We start from the raw sequence: 25,237 nt of genomic DNA on the forward strand, positions 1-25,237 counted from the left end.
TGCCTACTGATTACTGGGATTAAAAGCATGCTCGACTACACCTAGTTCAGTTCCTTTTAAGGTTGAAGTGAATAGTTTCCATAGTGTCTAACGTGTTAGGTAAGACTGCCTTTTGCTAGTAAAGGATGTTTTAACATCTTGATATTTGAAACCATATTTTTGATTGTTAAGAAATTATTTCAGATAGCAAAGTCACAAACTTGAGAATTGCTGTTGTCATATGTGGTATATGGAAGTCTTTTATTAGGTTGAATAACAATGATCTTAGCACTAAAGAACAATGTAAAAACCACCTAGAACAGAAAATATTTCCGACAGTTTGTAGTTCTACAGAGATAAAAGGTATTGGCTGTAGAAGACAGTGAGGAAATCCCTGTGGTATTCCATAAGGAGGTCCTATGTTTTTATAGAGACAGTGGGATTTTTAGTTGTGATTTCTTTACTTGTGGGAGGAATGGGAGAACCTTTGAGGTATGACACTGAGCCTTGAAGGTGTGAGAGCAGGAGACTGAATGGAAGGAAGGGGATCTGTGTTGAGGGATAAGAATCAAGGCTCCAAGTCCCCTTCAGAGTATAAAGGAGGGCATTCTAGAGTCTGATCACCTTGGAAGAATCTCACAGAATAGTTGGTGCATACAAATGGCGTCTTTAGGGACTAGTTGAATGACCAGAGTTGGGAGGGATCCTCATTTGTTTATTGAACACCTGCCATGCTGACCAAGTAGCAGCTTTGGATGTTAATGATGACAGGGCTGGGCCAGTGGTAGGTATTTGGGGTCATCCATTGAGATTGCAATCCTTGAGTACTGGCTTGCTTATGAAGAGTTCCTCCTATGTGACTTTGGTAGAGATGGTCTCTCTCAGATACCTTTAGGACTCTACAAACAAAACTGCTTGAGCCAGCTTCTAATGTGAATGTCCTATGCCAGCAGAGACACAGACTCTGAGGTTCCCTTCATGAGCTCTTGCCTTTTGCCATGCCTGTGTATCCTGTAAACTGTGGTGGCCTTGTTGGGCCTTGATGGTGTGTGCCATCCTTGAAATGCATAGGAATGCCTTTTTGTGCAGTGATCAAGAGTGGACAAGCTTGGAGTTGGTTTACAAACACCTTTCTTAGAACAGGCTAAATGAGCAGGAGCCTGGCAATCTCTAGGACAATCACTGTATCTCTTGACTTAGCTTGTTGCCTGCTATTCTGGATTTAACATTCCTAGTTCTTAGAAGGAAGCTCACAAATCAAGGGAGAGACAGACTGTCAAGATAGTGAGGTTCTTTTAAATTATGGCAGATTTTAATGGTATCCTCTGAAGTTACCACATGGTTCTTGTTCTCTCTCTCTTCTTCCCTCCCTTCCTGCCTGCCTTCCCTTCCATTTTTCCCTCCTCTTCTCTAGTCTTCTCCCCCAGCTTTCTCTCCCTCTTCCGGTGATTGAACCCAAGGTCTCACCAATGAGCTATATCCCCAAACCAGTCATGAAGTTTGTAAAAATGTATTTTTAAGAATTAGAAATCTTGGGGCTAGAGACAGTGGTTAAAAGCACTGACTGGTCTTCCAGAGGTCCTGAGTTCAATTCCCAGCAACCATATGGTGGCTCACAACCATCTGTAATGGTATCCGATGCCCTTTTCTGGTGTGTCTGAAGACAATGACAGTGTACTCTTAAAAAAGAACGGAATAGAAATCTTTCAGAGTGATAATTCATGAGCCAGGTAGTTTGGGGAGGTCATTGACCTTTGTTTCCTTATCTTTCACAAACTGAGGGAAAGACCGAAAGGTCAAGTTTCAAGTCTTGTCCTTCCAGAATCCTGAATTTTGTAGCCTTGTGTATAATAAAAGCTGCAGTCATAGGATGGTTCAGTCAGGGAGCGAGTGACTTGAGAGGACTAGTAACACCACAGCGTGGAGATGGGCAGTGGCGTGGGATAGGGAGAGGCCTGGGCTTACAATGGAAGTGTTGGGTCACTTGGTTTTCCATGCCTGGTGACCTTGGGGTGTTCATGTTTTTTTTTTTTTTTTTTTTTTTTCTTTTGGTTTTTCGAGACAGGGCTTCTCTGTGTAGCCCGGGCTGTCCTGGAACTCACTCTGTAGACCAGGCTGGCCTCGAACTCAGAAATCCGCCTGCCTCTGCCTCCCAAGTGCTGGGATTAAAGGCGTGCGCTACCACCTCCTGGTGTTCATGCTTTTGTAGCTCAGTTTCTCCTCTTCTAAAATAGGTTTTGGATCTGGGACTAGGTGCTAGTGTTCTTTTTCTGAAACCTTTGAGCTCTGCTTATTATAAAGGCAGAATGGAGCCATGCGTGTGTGTGTGTGTGTGTGTGTGTGTGTGTTAAAGTTGAAGTCATGTTCTACTACTGCCATGCTTACTGTGTACTGAGCAGCCATGTAGCAGTGAAGAGCTACTCTGCTTTCTCAGTATTCCTGGTTGATAGCCAGAGTGATTTTTGGCCTCTTCAGGTGATGTCAGAGCAACAGGGAAGGAAACCATGGCTATACATGCTCTAGAGACTCCCACTATAGGGATGGCAAGCTGTGTGAATAGAGAGGAAAGTGTTGGAATTGGTAGGGCACAGCTGACCTGGTGGCAATGTGGTGGAGGTTCTGATGTTGGCCAAAGGCAGTAATGGATTTGGTGGGAGAGGCTCTCCAGATCCTCAGGTGTGCTTTGTGGAGACGAAGGCATAGAAGGCAAAAACTAAGCCAGTGCTCAGTGTCAGCCTTTTGTCTGCCTTCACTGCTTCTGAGCTGTCACTGAGCTTCTATTGTGTAAAGCCTGGTGCCAAGCTTAGGCCTGGGAGAACCAGGACCCTGTCCTTGCTTTTAGGGGCTCTCCATTGCGGAGTCTGTATATACCATGTCTCTTTATGTTTTAGAGGCACTGACTTTTATCAGATATACTGTTAGCGAAGCCCTCTGTACTTGGAGCCTTGGACTTCTCACACACCTCTGCACCTATGGAGCCTTGGCCTCGGCATCCTGTGGAAGCATCCAGTCCTACCGGTATTCCTTGAAGTCATCTCATATCTTTTTTAGTTTTTGATCCAGCTGTTTTCCTGCTCACCTTGATCACTTTCTGTTTCCCTGGGCATTTTTCTGGACTGAACTTCTTCCAGGCTGTTGTCATTGTAGCCCATCAGTGTTCCTGGTTCTGCTTCCTATCTTTATGCTTTCTGTCTGTCTTCACCTGAAATTTTGGAGGGAGGCTAGGTGTCAGTGTTCTTTTCCCAAAGCTTTTGAGTTGTAGGATGCTGCATAGGAATGGTAGGAATTGTTGCATGGAGTAATTTAGTTTTGTACTTGAATGTCCAGGTTGCCTTCATTTCCCTCCTGAGGTTGTAGTACTTCTGAAATAACAGAAAGAGGGACCAGGTATCCCAGAGCAAATGGTAGGCCCTTGGACAGTGACTGCGGCTCTGAGGAGTCACTTGCTGCCTCAGCTTTTCTCTCTGATATAACTTTGTGCCTAGGAGTAGGATTTGGGCTACTCTGCCCCAAAGGTTCATTCTCCCTTGTATTAGTGTTAATTCAGTTTTTCTTTGTCCAGGAAAACTTAGTTCTCCTTTGTCCAGGTCACAATGAGCTCATAACATTTGTCAGACACTTGGCTTCTGGGATTTAGAGGCTGTGTGTCTACTTTTGAGCATGCTAGCACCAGTATGGACTAACAAAAGTTAACCTGAGTGGTCACTAAAGGGCTGGCTGGCTGGCTGGGATGCTGTTACTGGGGAGAAGAGAGCTTGTGTTTCTTGGGAAGCTAGAAGTAGCTCTGAAGTCCTCCATAGTGGGTAAAGAAGTGGATAGCCAGCACTTCCTAAACAGCAGTGTGTGAAGAACTGTGAGTTCCTGGGACCGGACATTGTGATGTTTGAGAATTGTTTCAACTTGTGATTTGATTTTGAGTCCTCCACAGAAGCATCTCCTCCTGTCTCCTGGAAGTGCTTTTGCAGCCTGCCTGCTGCAAATGCCTGAGAAGCCCTATGTTTGTTGTGCTGCAGGGATCTGGAGGTTTGTGTAGCCCTTCCTTGCCCTGCTGTTTAGCCCAGGGACCTGAGTAGCATTGCTGGGGTATGTGCAGACTGCAGTGTATTTTCACTTTGTTTCTGTGTTCAGAGCAGTAAATACTGAGTGGCAAGCACTGACTGGTCTAGCAATTTCCATACCGAGTAAAATGTTTTGCACTATCTAGGAAGGTGACCATGAACCATGTGAGGTCTTTAACTGTTGGAAATTTGGATAGTGAGATTAAGGAACTGGTTTTCTTTAGTATGTTTTGTTAATTAATTTATTATGTTGTTTATTTTGTGAGGCAGGGTCAATATATATATTTAACCCTTGTCTAGCCTAAAACTCACTTACATAGACCAGGCTGGTCTCAAAGGTCTTACAGAGATCTACCTGCCTTCTGAGTGCTGGGATTAAAGGTGTGTACCACCATGTTTTTATTCTTAGTTAATATTTAAATAGCCTTATATGGTTATTGTTTGGTAACTGAAAGTTTGGCTCTGCTAAGCCATTGACATAGTTCTATAAGTCTGGTAGTGTTGTCTCTTGAAGTTAAGCCACATACATCTAAATGAGAGACTAGAGACCATTTGATGTAGCTGGCTAGCTAAAATGTTTTCCATTTGTGTGAATGTGCAGTTTTCTGACTTCTGAGTGTGAATTATTTCCAAATATTCAAATATGGCTGCTCTTTGATTCACGATGGGGTTACCTCCTAATAAACTCAAAATACGGTGGAGATTATGCTAAGCTGTATGCTTACTGTAAGTTGAAGCAGATGAAAGATAAGGGAAGGGGTTTAGATATGGAGATAAGCTCAGTGGTAGAGTGTTCACCTACTATGTGCAAGGCCCTGGGTTCATATTTCTATTACTGGAGAGAAAAAAGAGAGAGAGAAGGTATCTTCAGACTATACTTTAAGCATTAAATGGTCTATATTCTGAAATATCAACTCTATTTGTGTAGATTGTCACTTGAAATTCAGTTTATTCGAAAATGTAGTAAGAATATTTCAAACTAAAAAACACATTTGAGCAAGAATCAGCATGAAATGTGATTTGTGGCTTTGCTGAAGGGGCAGGGGTTAGACTCTTAAGTATGAACAAAATATCAGATTCATTGTGTTGTTAAAACTATCTACACAGGCTCTTTCCTCACTGTACAAAGATTTTTAGAATCATCTGATCAGCTCTGGCTTCTGATCAGGACCCAGTGGCTTTTTAGTGCTCTGTTGCTGGCATCACCTGTTGAAGAGTTGAAATTGGGTATGGTAGTGGGCCCTTGGTGCTCCTCTGTCCTCCCTGTTCCTATCCCTCAGCTTTCTGAACATGTTATTGTACAGTCTTTTCTTTCCAAGGAAGTGACGGTGGTGCATCATCTTCTGGAAACGTGTCTGGGGTTGCCCCTGCCACCCCTGCAGGAGGCTCCCGCTCCTCCTCCCGGAACATCGGCTCTTCAGGGCCTGAGAAGGAAGAAGGAAAGAAGGTCCGAAGGCAGTGGGAGTCATGGAGCACGGAGGACAAGAACACCTTCTTCGAGGGACTGTATGAGGTGAGTTGTAGACGCCAAGTCAGGACCCCCAGTGGTCTTCCTCCTGTTTATCTTGTGTTTCCCTTTGCTGCATTGCTGTTAAGTGGGCAGATTCTATCAAGGATCCTCGAAGTGGCCAGGGCAGTTGTCATCTCCTTTCTGGGGCTATTAGGATGAATGCTCTTTCCCAAGGCTTTCAATCATGTTTCATGCATACTTGCCTGGAGTATAACCCTCCTTAGGGCTTTCACTTGGCAATACAGTGACTGATTTGGGAAGCATCCCCTAGTGCACAAGGACAAGCAGATACCTGGCCCTGTTAGCCAGAGTAGCAGCTAAGTCCCAGAAGATATTACAACTTACTTAGAATCAAATGTGGAGTTCTGTTAGAATAAGAAAAGCCACTTCCCAGACCCATGTCTACTGACGTGGCTGTGCCCTGCCAGCTGCCTCTACTGCGAAGTTTGTTTTTCGTAGCCTTGTTGTTATTTGTGAACATACTTTCATTAACATCAAATTTGTTTGTTATGGTGCTTACTTATTTTTTTTAAGGACTTACTTATTTTAACTTTATATGTATGTATACCCTCAGAGGACAGAAGATGCCAGATACCCTGGAACTACAATTACAGATGGTGGGGAGCTGCCATCGGGGTGCTGAGAATTAACTTGAGTCCTCTGAAAGAACATTCAATGCTCTTAACCACTGAGCCCTTTTACTCATTAAAACAACAAAAAGAAAAATGGCTATAGATGTGCTTCTTTGGATGTAGACAGATGGACCTATATACACCTTGTCTGCTTTTGTATAAAGGAGAAATTTAACTGGAGTACAGCCATGCCTATTCCTTCATGTGCTGTCTGAGTTGATTGTTGAGCCAGTAACAGAGTTGAGTGGTTGCAGTAGATGTGTCCCTTGTGCATGTGTGTGTGTGTGTCTCTGTCTGCATGTCTGCGTGTGTCCATCTGTCCTCATGTTCTTATGCATGCTAAACAAGGAGAATTACTACCAGCCTGATTTCCCCAGCCTATTGTTTATATTATTCTTGTTTATGTTTTGTTTTAATTCCTTGCAGACTCTGTCATTGTGTGCATAGATGTCGTGAACATCTTTGTTCATGTTCCTCATTTTAGATGACTTATTTGGCATGTTGACTTAATCAGCGAGTCTTGTCCTCTTAATAGTTCATTCATGGGTGTGATGGATGCACCTTGCCAAACCTAAGAAGGACAAGCTCCACACAGAATGAAGTGCAGGAATTTAAAACAGTGTTTACAGAAGATTAGAAAGTGAGACACCTCTAATGGGCCAAAGACTTGGTTTTATTATATTCCTATGACTGGTGTTCCTCCCTTGTGTGGGTGATAGTCTAAGTTCTGCTCATTTCAGAGGAGTGTGACTGACATGTTCGTGTGACCTGACACTTGTTATCCATAGAAAGAATGAATAGGTACAACATACAAGACTTGTTAGGGTAGTTGCAAAAATCATTCAAACAAATGTGAAAGGGCTCTTTTGCTTTTCAGAGTTATAATAAAGCACAGATTCCATCTGTGTAGATTGTCTTCCAATTATACTTTTTAAAGCGGTTAGGCATAATAGACTTGTGATTCCTGCTGGGTTGTGAGAGTGTGCAACTGCTAGTGAATCTTTCCGTAAACTGTAACTACTATGGTGTTTTCCTTTCTTCCTGGAGCCTGAGCTCTGCAAGGTGGTCTAGCTCTGCAGCTTCTGTAAGGGAAGTGTGAGGTATGCTTGTTGATTACAAACTATAGGAGGAGGCTTTCTCGTGAAGACCATCCCAGCCATTCTCCAGTTGGGCTGTTTCCTTGTTTTTTTGTTTTGTTTTGTTTTTTGTTTTGTTTGTTTGTTTTGTTTTGTTTTAGTTTTTCGAGACAGGGTTTCTCTGTGTAGTCCTGGCTGTCCTGGAACTCACTCTGCAAACCAGGCTGGCCTCGAACTCAGAAATCCCCCTGCCTCTGCCTCCCAAGTGCTGGGATTAAAGGCGTGCACCACCACTCCTGTTTCCTTTCTTCAACCAGGCACATGTTTTTAGGTCTCCTAAATCCTTGATTTGTAATAATGTTATTAATGCCTTCTGTGATTTGATACACAGAGAGGAAGAGAGGCTAAGAGAGTTATTGTAGTTTGGTTGCTGTTGCTATAGTAAACACCATGATCAAAACCAACTTGGGGTGGAAAGGGTTTATTTCATCTTTCAATTGCCAGTTCACAAACTCTATCACTGAGGCTTTGAAGCCAGGATAGAAACTCAGACAGAAACCTGGAAGCAGAAACCATAGAGGAGTGCTACTTACTGGCTTACTTCCCACAGCTTGCTCAGCTAGTTTTCTTTTTATACAACTCAGGAAGGTATGCTCGAGTGGCACTGCCCATAGGAGGCTGGGCCCTTTCATGTCAATTATTTTTTCAAGAAAATGTCCCAGAGACAAGGCCACAGGCCAATGCAATGGAGGTAGTTTTTCATTTGAGGGTCCCTCTTCTTAGATGACTGTAGTTGGGATCAAGTCTACAAAAAATAACCAGTGGAAGAGTGTGGGAATTCACACTTCATTTCGAGTCTGACTGAAAGACCCTGGTAAGGCCTTGGCGTCTGTCTGACCAGTGTTGGGTGAGTGTGGGCAGTTGAAATCTCCAGCAGTGGGATTGGATTAGTGGGCTGAGCATAGACCTCTGCTCTAAGAATTGTTTCTGTAATATTTGTCAACATATTTGTGTGTGTGCACAGTATGTACACACAGGCATACATAAGTGTGCATAAGGATGATGGTAATAATATCTTGGTGCATACTAGGCATGGTGTTCCCTCCCCCCACTGAGGAGATTTGCACATGCTCACAGAACCTAGTCTGATTTCTTTACCACCATTGGAAACCCAGCTCACAGCAACATTCCTGGCCCGGAGGGTGCAGATAGCTGGCCAGATGCACAGACTCTGCTGCTGTCTTTGTCCCTTCTCTTCTTTCTTGCTTAAGATACCCACATCTCCAACTCTACTGTGAGCACAATTTTGGGCCTGAACTCAGATTGGTTTTTTCAGGTGATGGCCTATCTAGACCTATAGGACTCACGTCCTACAGGCCATTTAGTTTGAGAATACAGGTTGAGGAGTCATAAATGAGGCAGTCAGACCTCACAGCATGGAGCTTGTCTCTATCTGTTTCTGTTCAAGTTAGCAGCTGCTGAGGAGATAGCCGACCAGCCAGACACAGAAACAAAGGCCCAGCTGTACCTTTCCATGATTAGCTATTATGTTTTTTTCCTATTTTATGAGACTTGCTCTCAGTCTGTTGCTAGGCTAACCTCTAGGTCCTCATTTGCCTGGCTTAGCCTTGAGTTTCCACTTCCTGTTAAGTATTTTAAAGCAGTGAATAAGTTTTCAATTAAAATAACTTCATTTTTCACTTTGGAACAGTTTCCGACTTTAAAAATGTTGTAATAGGCCAGTGAGGTGGCTCAGCGGGTAGAGGCGTTTGTCGTTGAGCCTGACCTTGATCTCTAGGACCCACATAGCCTAAGACGACAGCACAGGCTGCTTCCAGTACTTCTAACCAGCTCTTTTCTTTTTTGAGATCACCAAACTGCTAGTTCTCTATATCATCAACACAGGAACACACGTCCCATCCTCAAATTCCAACCGCGCCCAGATTTTGCAGTTGGTCTTCTAGGAAGGATCGGTCCTTAGATGTGGTCAGAACACTTCGGTTTCTCAGTTCTATTCCCAAGTATGTGTATGTGCTGCGTCTCTTTGATCACATTTTCCATGATCAAATCAGCAGGTAGCTTTGAAGAGCGACCTTTCTTTTACTGTAAGATGGTTTGTGGTGACAGCCTGAGCTCTCTACTGTGGTATCCTCCTATAAGTCTCCCTCATGGTCCCCTAAGGGCCACCCATAACTGTTTGTTCCAATGATAAGTTTCATGCTTTTCTGCTTTAAAGCTTAGTTTGTTTTATGCTGTGCGTAGCTGGTCCCTTTTTGACTTTTGATGATGCTTACTTACATTATACCAAAAAGTTATTTTAATTGCAATGCTTTTATTGTGGACTTTGTGTTCTAGCATGGAAAAGACTTTGAAGCCATTCAGAACAACATTGCTTTAAAGTACAAGAAGAAGGGCAAACCTGCAAGCATGGTGAAGAACAAAGAGCAGGTCCGGCATTTCTACTACCGCACCTGGCACAAGATTACCAAATACATTGACTTTGACAACGGTGAGTGTCACACAGACCCAGCCCTAGAAGACCACCAGGCAAACACCCATTGCCCACTCTCTGTGACCTCATATTCACCTGGCTGCTTACTGTGGGACTTGCATCCTAGTGCTTTGGTTGGGGGCATGCCCAGAACCTATCGGTTAAATTTAATTGTGAGGAAGCTGTTCCTTCTGTGGAAAGAACCTTCCTACTGTTTGAGCTGTGCTTTCTGTGTTTCAGTGTCTTTGAGTGTGTTTATGTTGGGTGACAGACATTTCCAGAAGCACAACACACAAATGTCTACTTGCCCTAGAGAGGGAAGGAGTCCATGACAGACCAGGTCAAAGCACCAAATACCACCAAGCTCCAATTTGGTGGGCCAGTGAGGTTTTGGAGAACTACTTACAGGAATTTGAGTGAAAGGTTACTTACAGTAGCAGAAATGACTCAAAGTTTTGTCACCCAAGCCCACCCAGCAGGTGTAACAGCTCACCAGAACAGGATATCTAGTGAACACTGCAGCATGTCCTGCAGTCAGCTCAACAGACTGGAAACTGTTCTTCCACGGTGGTTCTGTGTTCTCTGCTTCTTGTAGGCAGTTAGGCTTTACCAAGAGTTTTTACAGTTCGACTTGTCTAAAAGTAACTTTTAGTCTGTATTACTTACTTACATACTCTTGCAGAGGGAATTTGGCCTAGGAAATCTGGTCGATTTCAGGTACTTGCTAGAGCTATTTTGAGTTGTTTACTTCCTTTCTTAATGCAGTTTCCCTGCGGGAAGTATTTTACCTCCCCCTAGAACATCCTGTTGTAAACATGCTATCCTAGACTCTGGTTTCCACTTTCTCTTGACATTCTGTGTCTCAAAGTTTCCCAACAATGTAGAGGAAGATTTTTACCTGGAAGGAAGCTGCCTCATAGCAGAAAGTTCTGGATCCCCTTAGTAGTTTGGGCACTGAAATAAACTGAACTGTGGGTGCACAAGAAAGCCTTAATTTTACTGGTCTGCCAGGGTGGATTCTGGCTCTGCCACTATTCCTGTCATCTGTGTTATAGTCAGGATTTAGACAGTTCAGTACATCTTCAGAGAGGTGACTCGATCATCTCCAAATGTTAGTCTAGTTTCTGGCTAGTTTCAAGCACCCTTGGTTGACCACTTTCTCGGTGACACTACCTCTTCAATCCATAATCTAGTCACCTGTCCTTCTCTGTAAACCTCACTACCTCCTCCTTCCGTGTTTCTGGATTCTCTTCCTGTACTCATTTGGTCCCAGCCTGCTCCATTCTGCCTTGCATTTCTGCAGTTTCTACAGTAGACTTACTCTGTAGATTCTTTCTTCTAATACTCTTAATTTTCTAGATAGTGAAGTTTCTGACATAAGAATCGTGGGCATATAGCTATGGCCACATTGCTCTTTCTTCTGACCCCTGCCTGTGCCTTCATGGTGGCCTTTGGCACCCCTGATCTTCACCTTTCTTGTGGTGTTCCCTTTGCCAGGTCATGCTATGTTGGCCATGATATACATCATGGTACTATAGTTTTAAAGGACAATGCTTCATTCCCAACCCCCCATTACAGAGGAACAGAGCTCTGTGGGATCACATACCCTTCCTCTTCTTGTCTATTTCTAGAGACTCCTAGGATTAGATTGTCAGTCTCCACAGCTTGGGGTATGGGGGTCATCTCCCAGTTGATCTCTGGGTACCTGTTTGGTAGCTTCCATAATTCATATGATCATCAACATAAGATCTTTCTGCAGACTTGAAGTCAACCCCTTCTTGTTGTTTTTCAATTGTTATCACCACTGCTGTGTGCCCCATCACTGATTTGTGTGCATATCTCAGCCCTACTCCAGTCCCTGAAATCTGAGGCTGTGTTCGTCCACATCATAGTATAGTGAAATGTCTGTGCCTTCCAGATGCACTGTTTATGTACTTTTCCTTTTCTTGTTGGAGCTCACAGTAAGTTCTGAAAGTCATTCCAAGGCTTTGTGTGAGGATCCACTCGAGCTGCTCTTGAGAGGTCTCCCTCAGTGAGAAGATGACTCATGAGTTAGAATTTGAAGACTGTTGTGGATCAAGTTATGTCTAGTGTGATGATTGAATGTATCTGACTTGTTCATCAAGCTCTACCGGGCATTGTGGATGGTACAAATTCAGGTGCTATCCATGGCCCTGAGACTCACACACTCCTTCCCAGGGTCTGCTAAGTCTGAGGCTTTTCATGGGTCAGTATTGCAAAGCATATATTAAAGCAATGTTTCTTTTTTGTTCCTTTTTCTGCAGAAGCACCTCCTGACTCCAGGTCCTTCAAGTTCCTGGTAGCATCATTTTTTTTTTAGTTCTATCCCATCAGGGGTGAGAGATAGATACTTTAGCATATTATAGGATCATACCAAACTGTACTCTCTTGCTTCCCTGTGTGGCCACCCAACTTCCTTCTTGTCTTTCTCTGTCCTGTGGACTGAACAGTCACCACACATGAAGGGCCTTTATATTGTGATTCTGGCTCTCCCAAGGTTCTGATGGCTCCTCATTAGACACACACAGCCAGGGGCCAGCTACTTGCTTCTGTGCTAGAAGCAGTAGTCTCAACCAGGTACCTTGACACTGTCCTGCCTTTACAACTGGCTTTGAGAACTGTGGGACCCTCAGAGAGATCAGTAATTATGTACACAAGGTGCTGTGATCCACATGTGATAAGTCTCAGCTTCTTCTGTATTCTTACACAAGCATCCTGTATGTACCCTGTCATGTTTCTGTCCCTCCTGCCTAACATTCATCCTCTTTTCTTCCAGTGTTCTCTCGAGGGCTGAAGAAATCATCCCAGGAACTCTATGGTCTCATCTGCTATGGCGAGCTACGAAAGAAGATTGGGGGTTGTAAGTACTGCTGCTGTTCATGAGTCATCCTAGTGGGTTGTCCTTGTCACCACTGATCTTTAGTGCACAGGAATCCAACTTTTATCTTGAAATTTTTTTGACAACAGAAAAGTTGAAAAAGATGTAATGACCATGCGTTCACCTGACCTCCCATTTGCTATAGTGTCCGTTTATGCCTTTCACACACAGGTGTACTGTTTTCTTACTTCCCTTTATGTGACTGTACATCTTTATACCACACCCTAAGACTTTAACCCTGTGACCTGGAGTGCACACCACCTGTTATGATCATACTGAGCCATTAAAAGCTTTAAAAGGGTGCAGTACCCTGCTAACTTTCTGCCTACATCCAGAGTCTTTTTGTTTTTTGGTTTTTTTTTTTGGTTTTTCGAGACAGGGTTTCTCTGTGTAGCCCGGGCTGTCCTGGAACTCACTCTGTAGACCAGGCTGGCCTCGAACTCAGAAATCCGCCTGCCTCTGCCTCCCAAGTGCTGGGATTAAAGGCGTGCGCCACCACTGCCCGGCCATCCAGAGTCTTTAGAATATTCCCAAGTAATGGTCAAGTCCTTGTCCAGGACTACTGCTCTATGTGCAAACTCTTCTGTATATAAAGTGGTTGTGTTGTTTTTTTTCTGCCATGACTGCCTATCTGAGCCAGCATGTGATGGAGCATCAGTGCTGGCTGAATCTCCATAGGCCCTAGCCTGACTACAGTTCAAGGCTGCTTGTCCTTGTCTCAGCCAGTTGGCCCAGCACAGGCTGCTAGTTGTGATATCCAGGAATTCTCACAATTGCCCTTCCCCTCCTCCCCTCCCTTCTTGTTTTTTTCCAGGACATGTTTCATCAGGTCCTGTTTGATTTGTTTGGCATTTTCCACTTGGATGCCACCCGTAGGCCTCTCTGTACAATCTACTAGACACAGGACTGTAGGGCCTTGTTCCTGCCCTAGCTTCTCTTCTCATTAAACCATCTCCTCCTGCAGATCTGAGCTCCAGTTTCCCTGATCACACAAGGCTTAAACTAAGTTGTATACATTTTTTTCCGTGTTTGTGGTGGTACATGACGAGGTTGGTTAGTGTCCATATAAGGGCCATGATGTGTCTGCTCTTGCATGCCCTGTCTACGTTTGCCCTTTCTAGTGTTCTTCCTGGTTTTCTGAAGGTCTGATCCCACCTGGGCCCTTCCCTTCAGTGTGAGGGTTTCCTTTACTTTTTGTGGTGCAGTTGTACCTGCATCAAATCCTTTTACTTACTGTTCATCTGACAGCTTCATTTTGTTTTCATTCTTTTTGGTTTTTTGAGACAGGGTTTCTTGGGTATCCTGGAATTTGATTTGAGGACCATGCTGGCCTCAAACTCAGTGATCTTCCTGTCTCTGCCTCCTGAGTACTGAGATTAAAGCATATGCCACCAAGCCCTGTGTTTCAAACTATGTACCTGAGAGTCTACAATCAGCAGGGAAAGAGGGTTCAGAACCCAGTGAGATACCTGGAGGAAGCAGTTATTGGGACCAAGCACTATGGGAGCTGAGCCATGGTTCAGCAGTACCAGAAGGTCAGGGACAATTCCTGGAAAAAGACTTACCTGAGCACAGACCGTATTAGACCTGTAAGAAATGGTTAGGAAGAGGCTGTGTGGGTCAGGCAAGGTTCTGGTCAACTATACTCCAGATACAGATTCATTAAGATGTAGACCATTAATTAGCAAGATCTGGAGTCTGTGTGGAAGCAAATAATATGGGAATTTGTGATTGTTTGCTTCTAACTACCCCATGGCCTCATTTATTTTCCTATACTTTTAAAGGTATGGATGACAAGAATGCAACAAAGTTGAATGAACTCATTCAGGCTGGGTAAGTACAAATTACTATATTTGTATACATCCACTGACCTACAGAAGTTGAGATGTGTGCTGGTTTCCTTCATTTTCTTTTATTCTTGAGCTTGTGTGTGAGAGCTGGTATGGAAGTTGTGGTTCTTTTGTGGAGGTCAAAGGAAAACTTTGAGCAGTCATGTGTACTGAGGTGTTTCCAGATGGAGCTCAGATCATCAGGCTGTGCAGTGATCTAATTTGCTTTTTGTCGTTCCAAAAGACAATATGACCAAAAATTATTTAGGGGAGGAAAGGGTTGATTTGGCTTACACCGTAAGTCAGGGCTGAACCTCAAGCAGAAACCATGGAGGAATGCTGCTTCCTGGCTTGCTCACTAGTTTTCGCTCAGCTGCTTCTTTTATACAGCCCAAACCCACCTGCTAAGCAATGATTGTGAACCCAGTGGGCTGGGTCCTCCCACTTCAGTCATCAGTGAAGACAATGACTCACAAATAAAGCCACTGACCAGTCTGATCTGAGCAATTCTTCAGTTGTGGTTTCTTTGAGGTGACCCTTGGTTGGTGACACTGTAAAGACTGATAAGGGCATGAGGCAGGTGTTTCATCTGCTCAGCCTCTAGCCAACCCTCCAAAGAATTAAGACATCTCACTTTCCTCTTAGGCATGTGGCTTTGTTCCCACAGATGCCCTTGCCTGTGCACAGATGGTCCAGGGCTCTCTTTCTCTCGATTTAGTGCTTCAGTGTGTTGGCTCCTGAGCTGCTGCAGATGGCTTTTCTTATCTTTTAACACTTAACCTGACCCTGACTCCTAGGTCTTTTTAGCCAACTGTTTTTGACCTTTTCTGTTCCAAAGACAACTATCTGCATCGGGATTGAGTGTGGAGATTGCATCCTGGCTTGTCTTTAGATTTTCTTCATGGACTGCCACTGTGCATCCGCAGGCTTGGATGGAATAGTTAGCACTTTAATCCTCATGAGTCCTCTTGTGTTCTGCCTGTCTCTGGAATTGGTATACAGGTCAGTGAAATGTTGTTACCCTGAGCTTCTCTCCAGTTCCCCTCTTGTGGTGCCCTCTTGGCTGCCCCAAAACATACCTTCCTCTGTACTTTTCTTGTGGCTCCAAAGGCTTCTATCGCATTTCCTGGTAGAGATCAGCTTTCTTGCCCATACCTTGGGTATAAACTTCACTGCCTGGAAGTTCCAGTCTTGCTGAGTGTCTTACTCTGCATCTTCACTTTGCTAAAGGTTGAATGCTTAGTCATAACTCCATCCTCTGTCTCATCATGGCTACTCTCTGTCTCGGGGAGTCACACTGCCACTGATGCTTGTGTTGATACATCTCTGCTACATTGCAAGACCCATTTATGCCACTGCCCATGAGGCATTTTGTGGAGGGATTTTCGTTTGTTTTTTGTTTTTTATTTTTTTTTTTGTGGTTTGGGGCCTTTGTTGAAAGCTGCTCTGTCCTGTCTCTTTTCTTACCCTCAGTCCTCCAGGCCATTCCCTGACCCTTGAACATTTGGTCTGCTTTGTCATTCAGACCCTTCTAGCGACTGTGGACATATCTTTTGAGATATAGCTTCCCTAAGTCCCTAGTTCTGTTCTCTTGCTTCTCTCCCACAGGTCTGAACTTTGACATTTAGATGACTTTATATATGTTGGAGTGAGCACCTAGGCTTCAGCTAGGTGAACTCTTCCTGTGTTCTTCCTGGGACTATATTTATAAGCCTTTATTTTTGAAAAAACCCAGGCCTGATCAGACTGAATCACTGTGGAAGAGCATTGTGATATGCCAAGACTGCTGGGTGGCCTTAAATACCAGTAATGTTCCTGGATATAGCTTGTCTCAGATATAGTCAGAGGCCACCAGAAAGTGAAGTACCAGCTGTGTTTGTTGGGGCCTTAATAGGTAGTATTAACTTGCTTTGTGTCCCCATTTGAGACTCAGAGTCCAGCCTTCGTTTCCTTTTGCACTTACTTTTTTTTTAACAAAGCTGAGCAGTTGTCTGTCAGGACCTTTTTTTGTTCATGGGCTGAAGTGATCACTATGGTTATAGCCTTATCAGTAGGTGAGATGTGTCCTTTGAGGGATAGGATCAGTGTGATTTGATCTGGCAGAGACAGATCTTCCCTCGGACTTGCATATATCTTAGTTTGAGATTTCCTAATATTCATGGACAACAGGTGGATGGGTGTACCACTATTGAAATACTCTGAGTCAGACACAGGATTTGGTGCTGCTTATACATGCTCCCCTGGTTCTTTGAGAATCAAATGGGAAATGGTGATGGCACTGGAGCCTAAGTGTATTCTTGGATCCTGTGTGGCTGCTTTGCTGGCTAGATAACCACTCCAATTGTCGATTTTTTTTTTTTTTTAAAGCAAGGTCACTATTGATGAGATTTCCTTGGCCCTGCCACCTACCTGGAATTGATGGAGTAGATAGTTAGTTATAGGGCTTCTGGGTGTCAATGGAGTGAGTGTGCATGTCAGCCTGGGTTGCAGCTTGTAGCAAGGAGAGGTAAGACCCTGAGAAACTTCAGAGTACCAGTGGGGAAACTGGTGGGCATCTTCCACTTTTAACTTGATAGGCACCTCACCTGGCCCTCTAGCTGTAGCATCTCACCTGATACTATGTGAGTATGTGCTTCCGTGAGTGGAGGCTGCTGTGGCATTGCACCAGAGGGACAGGTCTATATCACTTAACAACCCTTTTTCTGTGCCCATGAGTGTGTGCCTGTGTTCATGTGTGTATCTGTAGAACGTTACATTGAAGTGATAATTATGGGTAGGTAACAGGAAGGGTTCCTACCTTGAACATACAGAGACAGCTTCCTAGGGTGATAATATGTAGGCTTTATTTGTGCTTTTGTTTTTTGTTTGTTTGTTTTTGTTTTTTGTTTTTATTTCCCTGGTTTTTTCAAGACAGGGTTTCTCTGTGTAGTCCTGGCTGTCCTGGAACTCACTCTGTAGACCAGGCTGGCCTCGAACTCAGAAATCCGCCTGCCTCTGCCTCCCAAGTGCTGGGATTAACTGTTTTTTTTTTTGTTTGTTTTTTGTTTTTGTTTGTTTGTTTGTTTGTTTTAAGATATGTATTATGTTTGCCTACCTACTTGCATGTGTATACCCTGGTGCCCACAGAGGTCAGAAGAGGGTACTAGATTCCCTGGAACTAGAGTTACAGATGGTTGTAAGCCACATTATAGGTTCTGGAAATCAAATCTGGTCTTCTGTAAGAACAAATGCTCTTAACCACCGAGCTGTCTTTCTAGCCTCTTACTTAATATTTTACATATTTTTACTTTTTGGCCTTTAGTTATATGTGTTTGACAACTTGGGTTTTATATATATTTTTGAATTTTTACTATTTTTACTCTGCGTGCATTGGTGTTTTGCCTGCATGTATGTCTGTCTGAGGCTGTTGAATCCTCTGGAACTGGAGTTACAGACAGTTGTGAACTGCCGTATGGGTGCTGGGAACTGAAGTCCTTTGGAAGAGCAGCCAGTACTCTTTTTTTTTTTTTTTTTTTGGTTTTTCGAGACAGGGTTTCTCTGTATAGCCCTGGCTGTCCTGGAACTCACTCTGTAGACCAGGCTGGCCTCGAACTCAGAAATCCGCCTGCCTCTGCCTCCCAAGTGCTGGGATTAAAGGCGTGCGCCACCACTGCCCGGCGCAGCCAGTACTCTTAACTGCTGAGCCATCTTTCCAGTCCTGGGATTTATATTTTTTATTGAATGTAACAGCTTTTACATTGATTTTAATTTTTAGAGCAGGTTTTAGGTTTATAAGAAAATTGTGTAAAAAGATGGAAGATCCTGCCCTGGGTTCTATTCTTAGTGCATCAAAAACGGCATTGTTACAATTGAACTCAGTGGCCTGTTCCTTAGGTTGCAGTTCCAGGAATCTGAGGCAGGAGGATCGTGGGTTTGAGACAACATATGCCAAGTCCAACAGTTGTGGTGTATCTGCTGATACTTGGTCATAATTTGTCTGTTTTAATTTAGGACCCTGGTGTCAGGCATTTACAAGGTTGGACATTTTCCTCCCTACCACTTCAGTCTTATTCAAAGTACTTTCTTTGTCCTGAAAATCTACTATCTGCTCTGTCTGTTTCTTCCTTCCCTGGTCTCTGGAAGTCCTCAATCCTTTACTATTTCATAGGACTGCTTTCCTCTGAGCATTATCTGGTTGGAGTCAACCCATACCCAGCCTGTTTAGATTGGCCTCTACCATTCACAGCTCTGCGTCTAGCCCATGGCCAGCTGTAGGTCACCATAGTGCTATTCTACATGCCTTTCTCTGGTGAGTCATCTATTGGGAGCCATCACTAACCTCTGAGGTTGACATCTCTCTTTGAGAAGTGTCCATAGGAGACTCTCAGGTTCCACCAACCTCTGCCTCCCAAGTGCAAGGATTAAAGACGTGCACCACCACTGCCTGGCTTTGAGCATTGGTTTTCATTTTACCTGGGCATCCCCTAAGAAGAGATATGGACATGTGTCTGTCTTTACAAGAAACTGTCTTATAGAGCCTAGCCCAGGTGTTCCCATGTTCTCAAGAACTTCAGTGATGTCCGACTTGGTATGCAATCGTTTTGAGTTGCACTTCTCTGATAATCAATGACATTGAGCATGTTTTTATTGTTGTTGTTTTATGTCAGGTTCTTTCTACTTCTCTGTGTGTGTGCAAACCTGTGTGTGTTTTGTTTTGTTTTTAAAGCTCATTTCCTTGAGCTTTTTGTTGGAGGAAGCTGTTGAAAAAATGGCTCGTCCATGCTTCATTATTTGCTCCTTAGAATATTCTTCCTGGTTCCCCGCTGTTCACTTCATCACTGTTCACCTGTGGTAAGGCAGTTCAATAATTTTGAGTTACTAGAATGTGTGGTTCCTTTAGAGCCTTACTCCCTTCAGATGGAAAGTGGATAAGGAGTGGCAGCCAATCTGGGCTCTTCTTGCCCCTTTAATAAGGCTTTTAATATTCTTAGCTTTGTACTTTAATGTATTGCTTGCAGAGGTAGCTGGTCCTTGAGTAGATGCGTGCGTGCATGAGGACAGTTGAACAGATAAATGAGTGGATAGAAGAATGGCTGGCTGAGTGATGGATAGATGTGCACATAGGTGAATGAATGAGTGGGCAGATGTATGGATGGTGCGTGAATGTGCCACTAGGTAGCAGATGGGGGAATGATTGGCAGATGAGTCAGTAGGCACGTTTAGGAGTGAGCAGCATGGGTTAGTGTATGGGTGGGTAGGAAAGGAGATGCAGGTACATGTGCAGGAGATAGAGTGTGTCTGCCGTAATGAGAGGAGTTACTGAGCTCTCTGTGTTGTATGATTGTGTCCACCACACATGGCACTTCACTGTTGGAGTTGTCTTATAAGCACTTGCTGAAAGCCATAACTGCAGGGTTCTGAGACCTCACAATGCTAAAAATCCAAGGCACAGTTCTTTTCAGGTATTGGGCACAGCTTTGTTCTTAGGTGTGCGGTATGGTTCTTCTCTCCTGACTTTAGCCCTCAGGCCAGTTGTCTTCTATTTTGCATGTATACATTTGAGTTACTCTTTAACCAAGCATTGTTGTATCAGCACAGCCTTTCCTGTGCTTATTCTGCTCAAAGCTATAGTTCAGATTCCTAGGTCCAGATTTAAGGAGCATTATTTTAGAACAACATTTTAAAATTACTAAATTAGATGTAGTATAAATACATTCTGAAAGAGTCTATTTTTTTCAGATAGTATGAACATGTAAAATCACCAGCTACCCATCATCACCCTGTTCTCAATTAAAACTTCTTCCCACCTTAGGAAATTTACATGAATAAACATTTAGATACAAATAGGAATTTGTACTAGTATGAGTATATCATTCCTTCCACATCTTTAGAATCACCTCATGTATATGCTGTCATTTTTGATCACCTTTCCCGTATACTCCGTAGAAATTAAATAGTAAGAACAGAAGGTGCTCTCATAACTGACATGCTCACAGCTGATGGTAGATCAGTCTAAAAAAAAAGGGGGTGTTCAGACTAGCCTTAGTGGCCTATGCCTTTAATCCCAGCAGGAGGCAGAGGCTAGCAGATGTCTTTGAAATTGAGGTTACCCTGGTCTACATAGTGAGACCCTGTCTTAAACAACAACAAAAGTAGGTTAAAGTAGAGAGGCATAAAGTGATAGACAGCTTGAACATATAAAATTTACATGCAACCCCCACCCCCAGGTGACTGGCCAAAGCTTTTTCTTTAACCCAGATCCAAAATGCATTATTTATTCTTTCCAGAATCAAAGCAGTGGGACTGATGAGTCAGACTGTTGAGCCCCAGAGGCTGCCATGTTCACACCTGTTCAATCACTGTCTAAAAACCAGCTACCTTTTCTGAGTGCTTTGAAAGCATTCCACCTTTGTTTAGATAGTCAAACAGTATTTCTGTGGTATATATAATTACTAATCTACTGCAGCTCCAGCAGCTCCAGCAATCAGACCTTAGCTGGCCTAAGGTCTTGAGCTTGGGCCTGTGACACCTTACTGTAACTGCTTGTACCCTTGTCCTATGTGGACTACAGGAGGGTGGGATTACACTGCTGTGGCAGGTTGCTCATAAAGAGCTCAGGAAGAAGTCCTGTGAAGGTAGGTAGCAGGGACGATCTGGACGACACACAGAGGAGGCGCTGGAGCTTCTGTTCCAAGGCTCCAAGGATGGGGAACGCTTGGAGATGGGCTGAGCAGAGCAGGTCCTCAGCAGAGAGCTTAGTTGTCTACGACAGTCAGGCGCCGTGCTTTGGGCACAGTTCACTTCCCATAAACAGCACATGTCTCTTGGTTAGGAAAGTAGCAGACATCTAAAGGTTCTGCCTCTCCTTGCCATCTGGGGTTACCATGATTGGCAGCATAGGGGTCGGTACTCACCAGGCTTTTGTGCTTGCCACACCTGATAACCCTTCATCTCTTCCACTCACATGAAGTTCTCAGCATTGCTTGCAATTTCTTTTCCCAGAGCCACCACAGTCCGTTATAAAGGGAGAAATCTCCGGATCAAGGCACCCATGTGCCGGGCCCTAAAGAAACTCTGTGATCCAGACGGTAGGTGTCAGGGAAAGGGATAGCATATGTTGTACCTTTTTCATGGTTGCTTTTTCCCATGGTGGGCAGCATGTAGTACTTTGTGACTGACTCTGTTTAACCTTCTCCTGTGAATAGACAGTTCTTGAAGTGGCATCCATGTATCTAGTAAGAAGCCATGGCAACATTTTGGCAGATGGGTTAATACTGTCAAGAGTGAAGGTCTCATGGTCACTTGATGTCCAATCCATGGTTCTGCCTTTACAAGTACACAGTTCACCATATTGAGTTTGACCCTTGCTAGGATTCCTCTGTTCTCTTTTTTTCGGAGTCAAGGCTGTCTCATTTTCCAGTTCTCACTCCCCCATGTTTTTCTGGCAAAGTGTTTTGTTTTGTACCTTGAGGTTGGTCTGCACCAGGCTTTCATAGTCTCCTTTTCTCAGGTCTGAGTGATGAAGAAGACCAGAAGCCAGTGCGCCTACCCCTGAAAGTCCCTGTAGAATTACAACCACGGAACAACCACGCCTGGGCACGAGTACAGAGTCTGGCCCAAAATCCACGTCTCAGGTGACATTTAGCATGAGGAATGGCCTTGATGCCAGGCATAGCATGAGGTTTGGGTGTTTGTGTTTCTCTCGGGGAATTCTAGAGAAACAGATTTTGTCCTCACATAAGGACAGGGTATGGAGGTGACACTGTCATGAGGATACTCTGAGTTGGAGGGTGGTCTTAAGATCCTAAATTATAATTCTAGCAGACAGGTTAAAACGACCATTGTTATTGCCTGCAGAGTCTTTATCTTTCCTATAAAGCTCCTCCTACATTCCTTTCTCACTAGCTCCCTGGAGATTTGGGGTTAATTTATAAAGCCCTGCCATATTTTTGGTCCATTTCCCATTTACATTTGTTAAGCTGAAGTAAAATTCATATCACATTGAATGAGCTGTATATTTGCATTTTTGCAGTTAAGTGTCTTAGTATGCTGCCTGTGTTGTACACCCTCTATCTCAGCTGACTTCCAGCATGTTGTCATCATCCCACATGCTGTTGGCCATCACTTTCTCCAGTGCTCATTTTGCTCCAGCTGCTTTCTGTTCAGTGCTTTCTATCTAGTGTCTTCTGGACGTCTCATGTTAAAAGACCATAAGGATTTGGTCTAGCCGGCATCTCTTATTGGCCTACTGTTGTGGTAATCATCTATACTATAGCATGTGTCATTATAGCATGCTTCATCTCCTCTGTGTGTGGATTTTATTTTCTTAGGGCTAGTTAGGGGTAGCTACATCCTCTGTCCTTGAAGACTGACAGAAGAAGTGATGTTGCTTTCAGTGCTCACATCCTAGCCGAGCACTTGACTGAAAAGCGTTCTTAGACCTCTCTGTTATTTATAGCTTTATGTGAACCTACAGTGATTTCAACAGATGGGAAGTATATTTAGGAATAGGAGCTGAAGACCCTGTAGATCCCCTTCCAGTGCCTGCTTCTCTGTCTTGTGGTTTTGGTACAGGCAGTCATTAGAACTCTTCCAAGGGTGGCCTTCTGTAACCTTTTTTTTATTTCATAGGATGATTGTGGAGCTACATCGAAAAGTCTCTAGCCTCATTGAGTTCCTGAAGCAGAAGTGGGCACTCCATGAAGTACGAATTGTATCTTTTTTCAAATGGAGCAGACCCTCCAAACCTGTCAGCTATTCCTGCTTGAGAATGAGGTTTTGTTTTCTTCTCACTGCTGTAGGGCTCCATGAGAGACCAACTCCATGAGAGGGTTGGGTTTAGGTAGAAAGTCCTGCCTTGGAACTACTTGCATCTATTATACTCAGTTTCACTCGCTTCTCCACGTTTTGAGTGGCTTACATCTCTGGCCCCTGGGATGTGACCTAAGAATCAGTAGATGTGGGATGTGGGATGATGTCATACATTGAAGCCTTCTTTGAGTCCTTGGCTGTTGATTGGCCCTGCATGTTTCCTAGAATAGTTTCTGTCATCAGGTGTGAGTTTCCTGAATACACTGAATGCCTCAGCCAGCACGGTTTAGTAGTAGCTTAAGGAAAGTCCCTAGGATAGCTCCAGGAATATCAAGGGTTGGTGTGGCTCCTAGGGAAGAAGACCCTAATCTGAAGTCCATAGCTCTTCACTGAGGAACACTTTGGTTGTAGTTGTTTGGAGTTGCTCCTTGACAGTGTGCTCAGCGGAAGACACTTGAGGAGAGGCAGCTGCAGGGCTCAAGCACGGTGCAAACCCAGGAGAAGGTGGCATTGCACTTGTTCCCAGGCGAGAACTGCACGTTGACACCACTACCGGGTGTAGCCCGTGTAGTACACTCCAAGGCCTTCTGCACTGTACACTGGCAAGAGGGTGGCCGGTGCAAACAGGGCACCAAGGACATGCACTCACTGCCTCCAGCTCAGATCCTGGGCATCCAGAGTGGACAGGGAATAGCCCGGGGCCAGCTGAAGTGCCAGAGGAGCAGTGGTGAAGGCAAGGGTGGGGGGCGACTTCTTCCCACGGCAGATGCTTCACAGAGTTCAGGGGAAAGTTCTCCTGAGAGTGCGCCTGGAGAGGGAGCAACTCCAAGTTTGAGCAGCCCGGATGCTCCTGACAGGCCTCCTCATGGGCACCAGGACTCTGGCTCACAGCTTGAGAAGACTCCTGTGACAGCCCTCGCAGTGGGCAGAGACAGCCCTGTTCAAGAATCTGGGGCTCTACCGTGTTCCTGCGGCCAGCCCCCAGACTTGGAAGATGAACTCTCACTCCTTGATCCCTTTCCCCGATACCTGAAGTCTTGCCAGGATCTCATCATCCCAGAGCAGTGCCGCTGTGCAGACACACAATCTGGGAGAGAGCACCCTCCTCTAGGCAGGGTAGCTTCTCCAGAGGCCCTCATACCCAGCAGCAGGGAGGTTGTTGACAATGCTCCCCCTGGCCTGGACCCTCAGCCTGGCACCGATCCTCAACCTGATACCAGGCTTCAGTCAGATATTTGTACTAAAGAGCTAGTAAATGCATGTCCTGAAGAGTCCCAGGAGAAAGGCAGCCCCTCAGAACCTCTGTTGTCTCAGGGACAGCCTGCTACCAGGCCTTCCAAGGAAGTCCCTGCCAGCCAGCTGGCCCAGCAGCTACGTGAAGAAGGCTGGAGCTTGCAGACCTCTGAGAGCCTCACACTGGCTGAAGTCTACCTCATGATGGGCAAGCCAACCAAACTGCAGCTGGAGTATGATTGGCTGGCTGTGCTGGGCCCCGAGAGCCAGGCATCCACAGCACAGGGCCAGACTGCCCTATCCCGCTCCTCATCTTCAACCCTCCACCAGCAACGCCTCCTGAACTGCCTCCTGAGGCTCATCTCCACTGAGGTCCACCCCAAGATGGTGAGTGGTTTAGACTAGCTTAGGACACTAAGCTGTTTGGGATGAGCCTGTGTTTGAGTGTCAAGTTTGTCTCTTCAGGACCCCAAAGGTAACATAATTACCAGGGCTGCAGGTCCTTACATCCCATGCCAGAGCTGATGGTGAAAGAGGCCTCAGCCTTAGCACTGTGGAGGTAACCTGAGTAGGTTATTGGAATTAGCAAGCTGTGATGAGGCAGATGACAAGTTTTCATATTTGGCCTTTTGTGGAGAGATTTGATATGGTCTCGTGTTCAGAGGCCAGGGCAAACCGTTGAGTCAGTGGGGAAATGAGAGGTTCTAGCCTTGGTTTCAACTATAGGACAGCAAATTCAA

The 25,237-nt window shown here is 44.6% G+C and overlaps 1 protein-coding gene across 2 annotated transcripts in view; it reads left to right on the forward strand.

The window, feature by feature from the left end:
• Positions 1–25,237, forward strand: part of Cramp1 (cramped chromatin regulator homolog 1) — a 50,186-nt gene that overhangs the window by 5,708 nt on the left and 19,241 nt on the right. For both annotated transcript variants that reach the window (XM_028760947.1, XM_028760948.1), the window contains exons 3-10: positions 5,357–5,550; positions 9,611–9,764; positions 12,544–12,627; positions 14,430–14,478; positions 21,456–21,541; positions 21,964–22,087; positions 23,085–23,166; positions 23,709–24,884. In XM_028760947.1, coding sequence (XP_028616780.1) covers positions 5,357–5,550; positions 9,611–9,764; positions 12,544–12,627; positions 14,430–14,478; positions 21,456–21,541; positions 21,964–22,087; positions 23,085–23,166; positions 23,709–24,884 — 1,949 coding nt within the window. The remainder of the gene's footprint in view (positions 1–5,356; positions 5,551–9,610; positions 9,765–12,543; positions 12,628–14,429; positions 14,479–21,455; positions 21,542–21,963; positions 22,088–23,084; positions 23,167–23,708; positions 24,885–25,237) is intronic.

This window comes from Grammomys surdaster, unplaced genomic scaffold (assembly GCF_004785775.1).
Source record: "Grammomys surdaster isolate TR1022 unplaced genomic scaffold, NIH_TR_1.0 126612, whole genome shotgun sequence".
NCBI classification, from domain to species: domain Eukaryota; kingdom Metazoa; phylum Chordata; class Mammalia; order Rodentia; family Muridae; genus Grammomys; species Grammomys surdaster.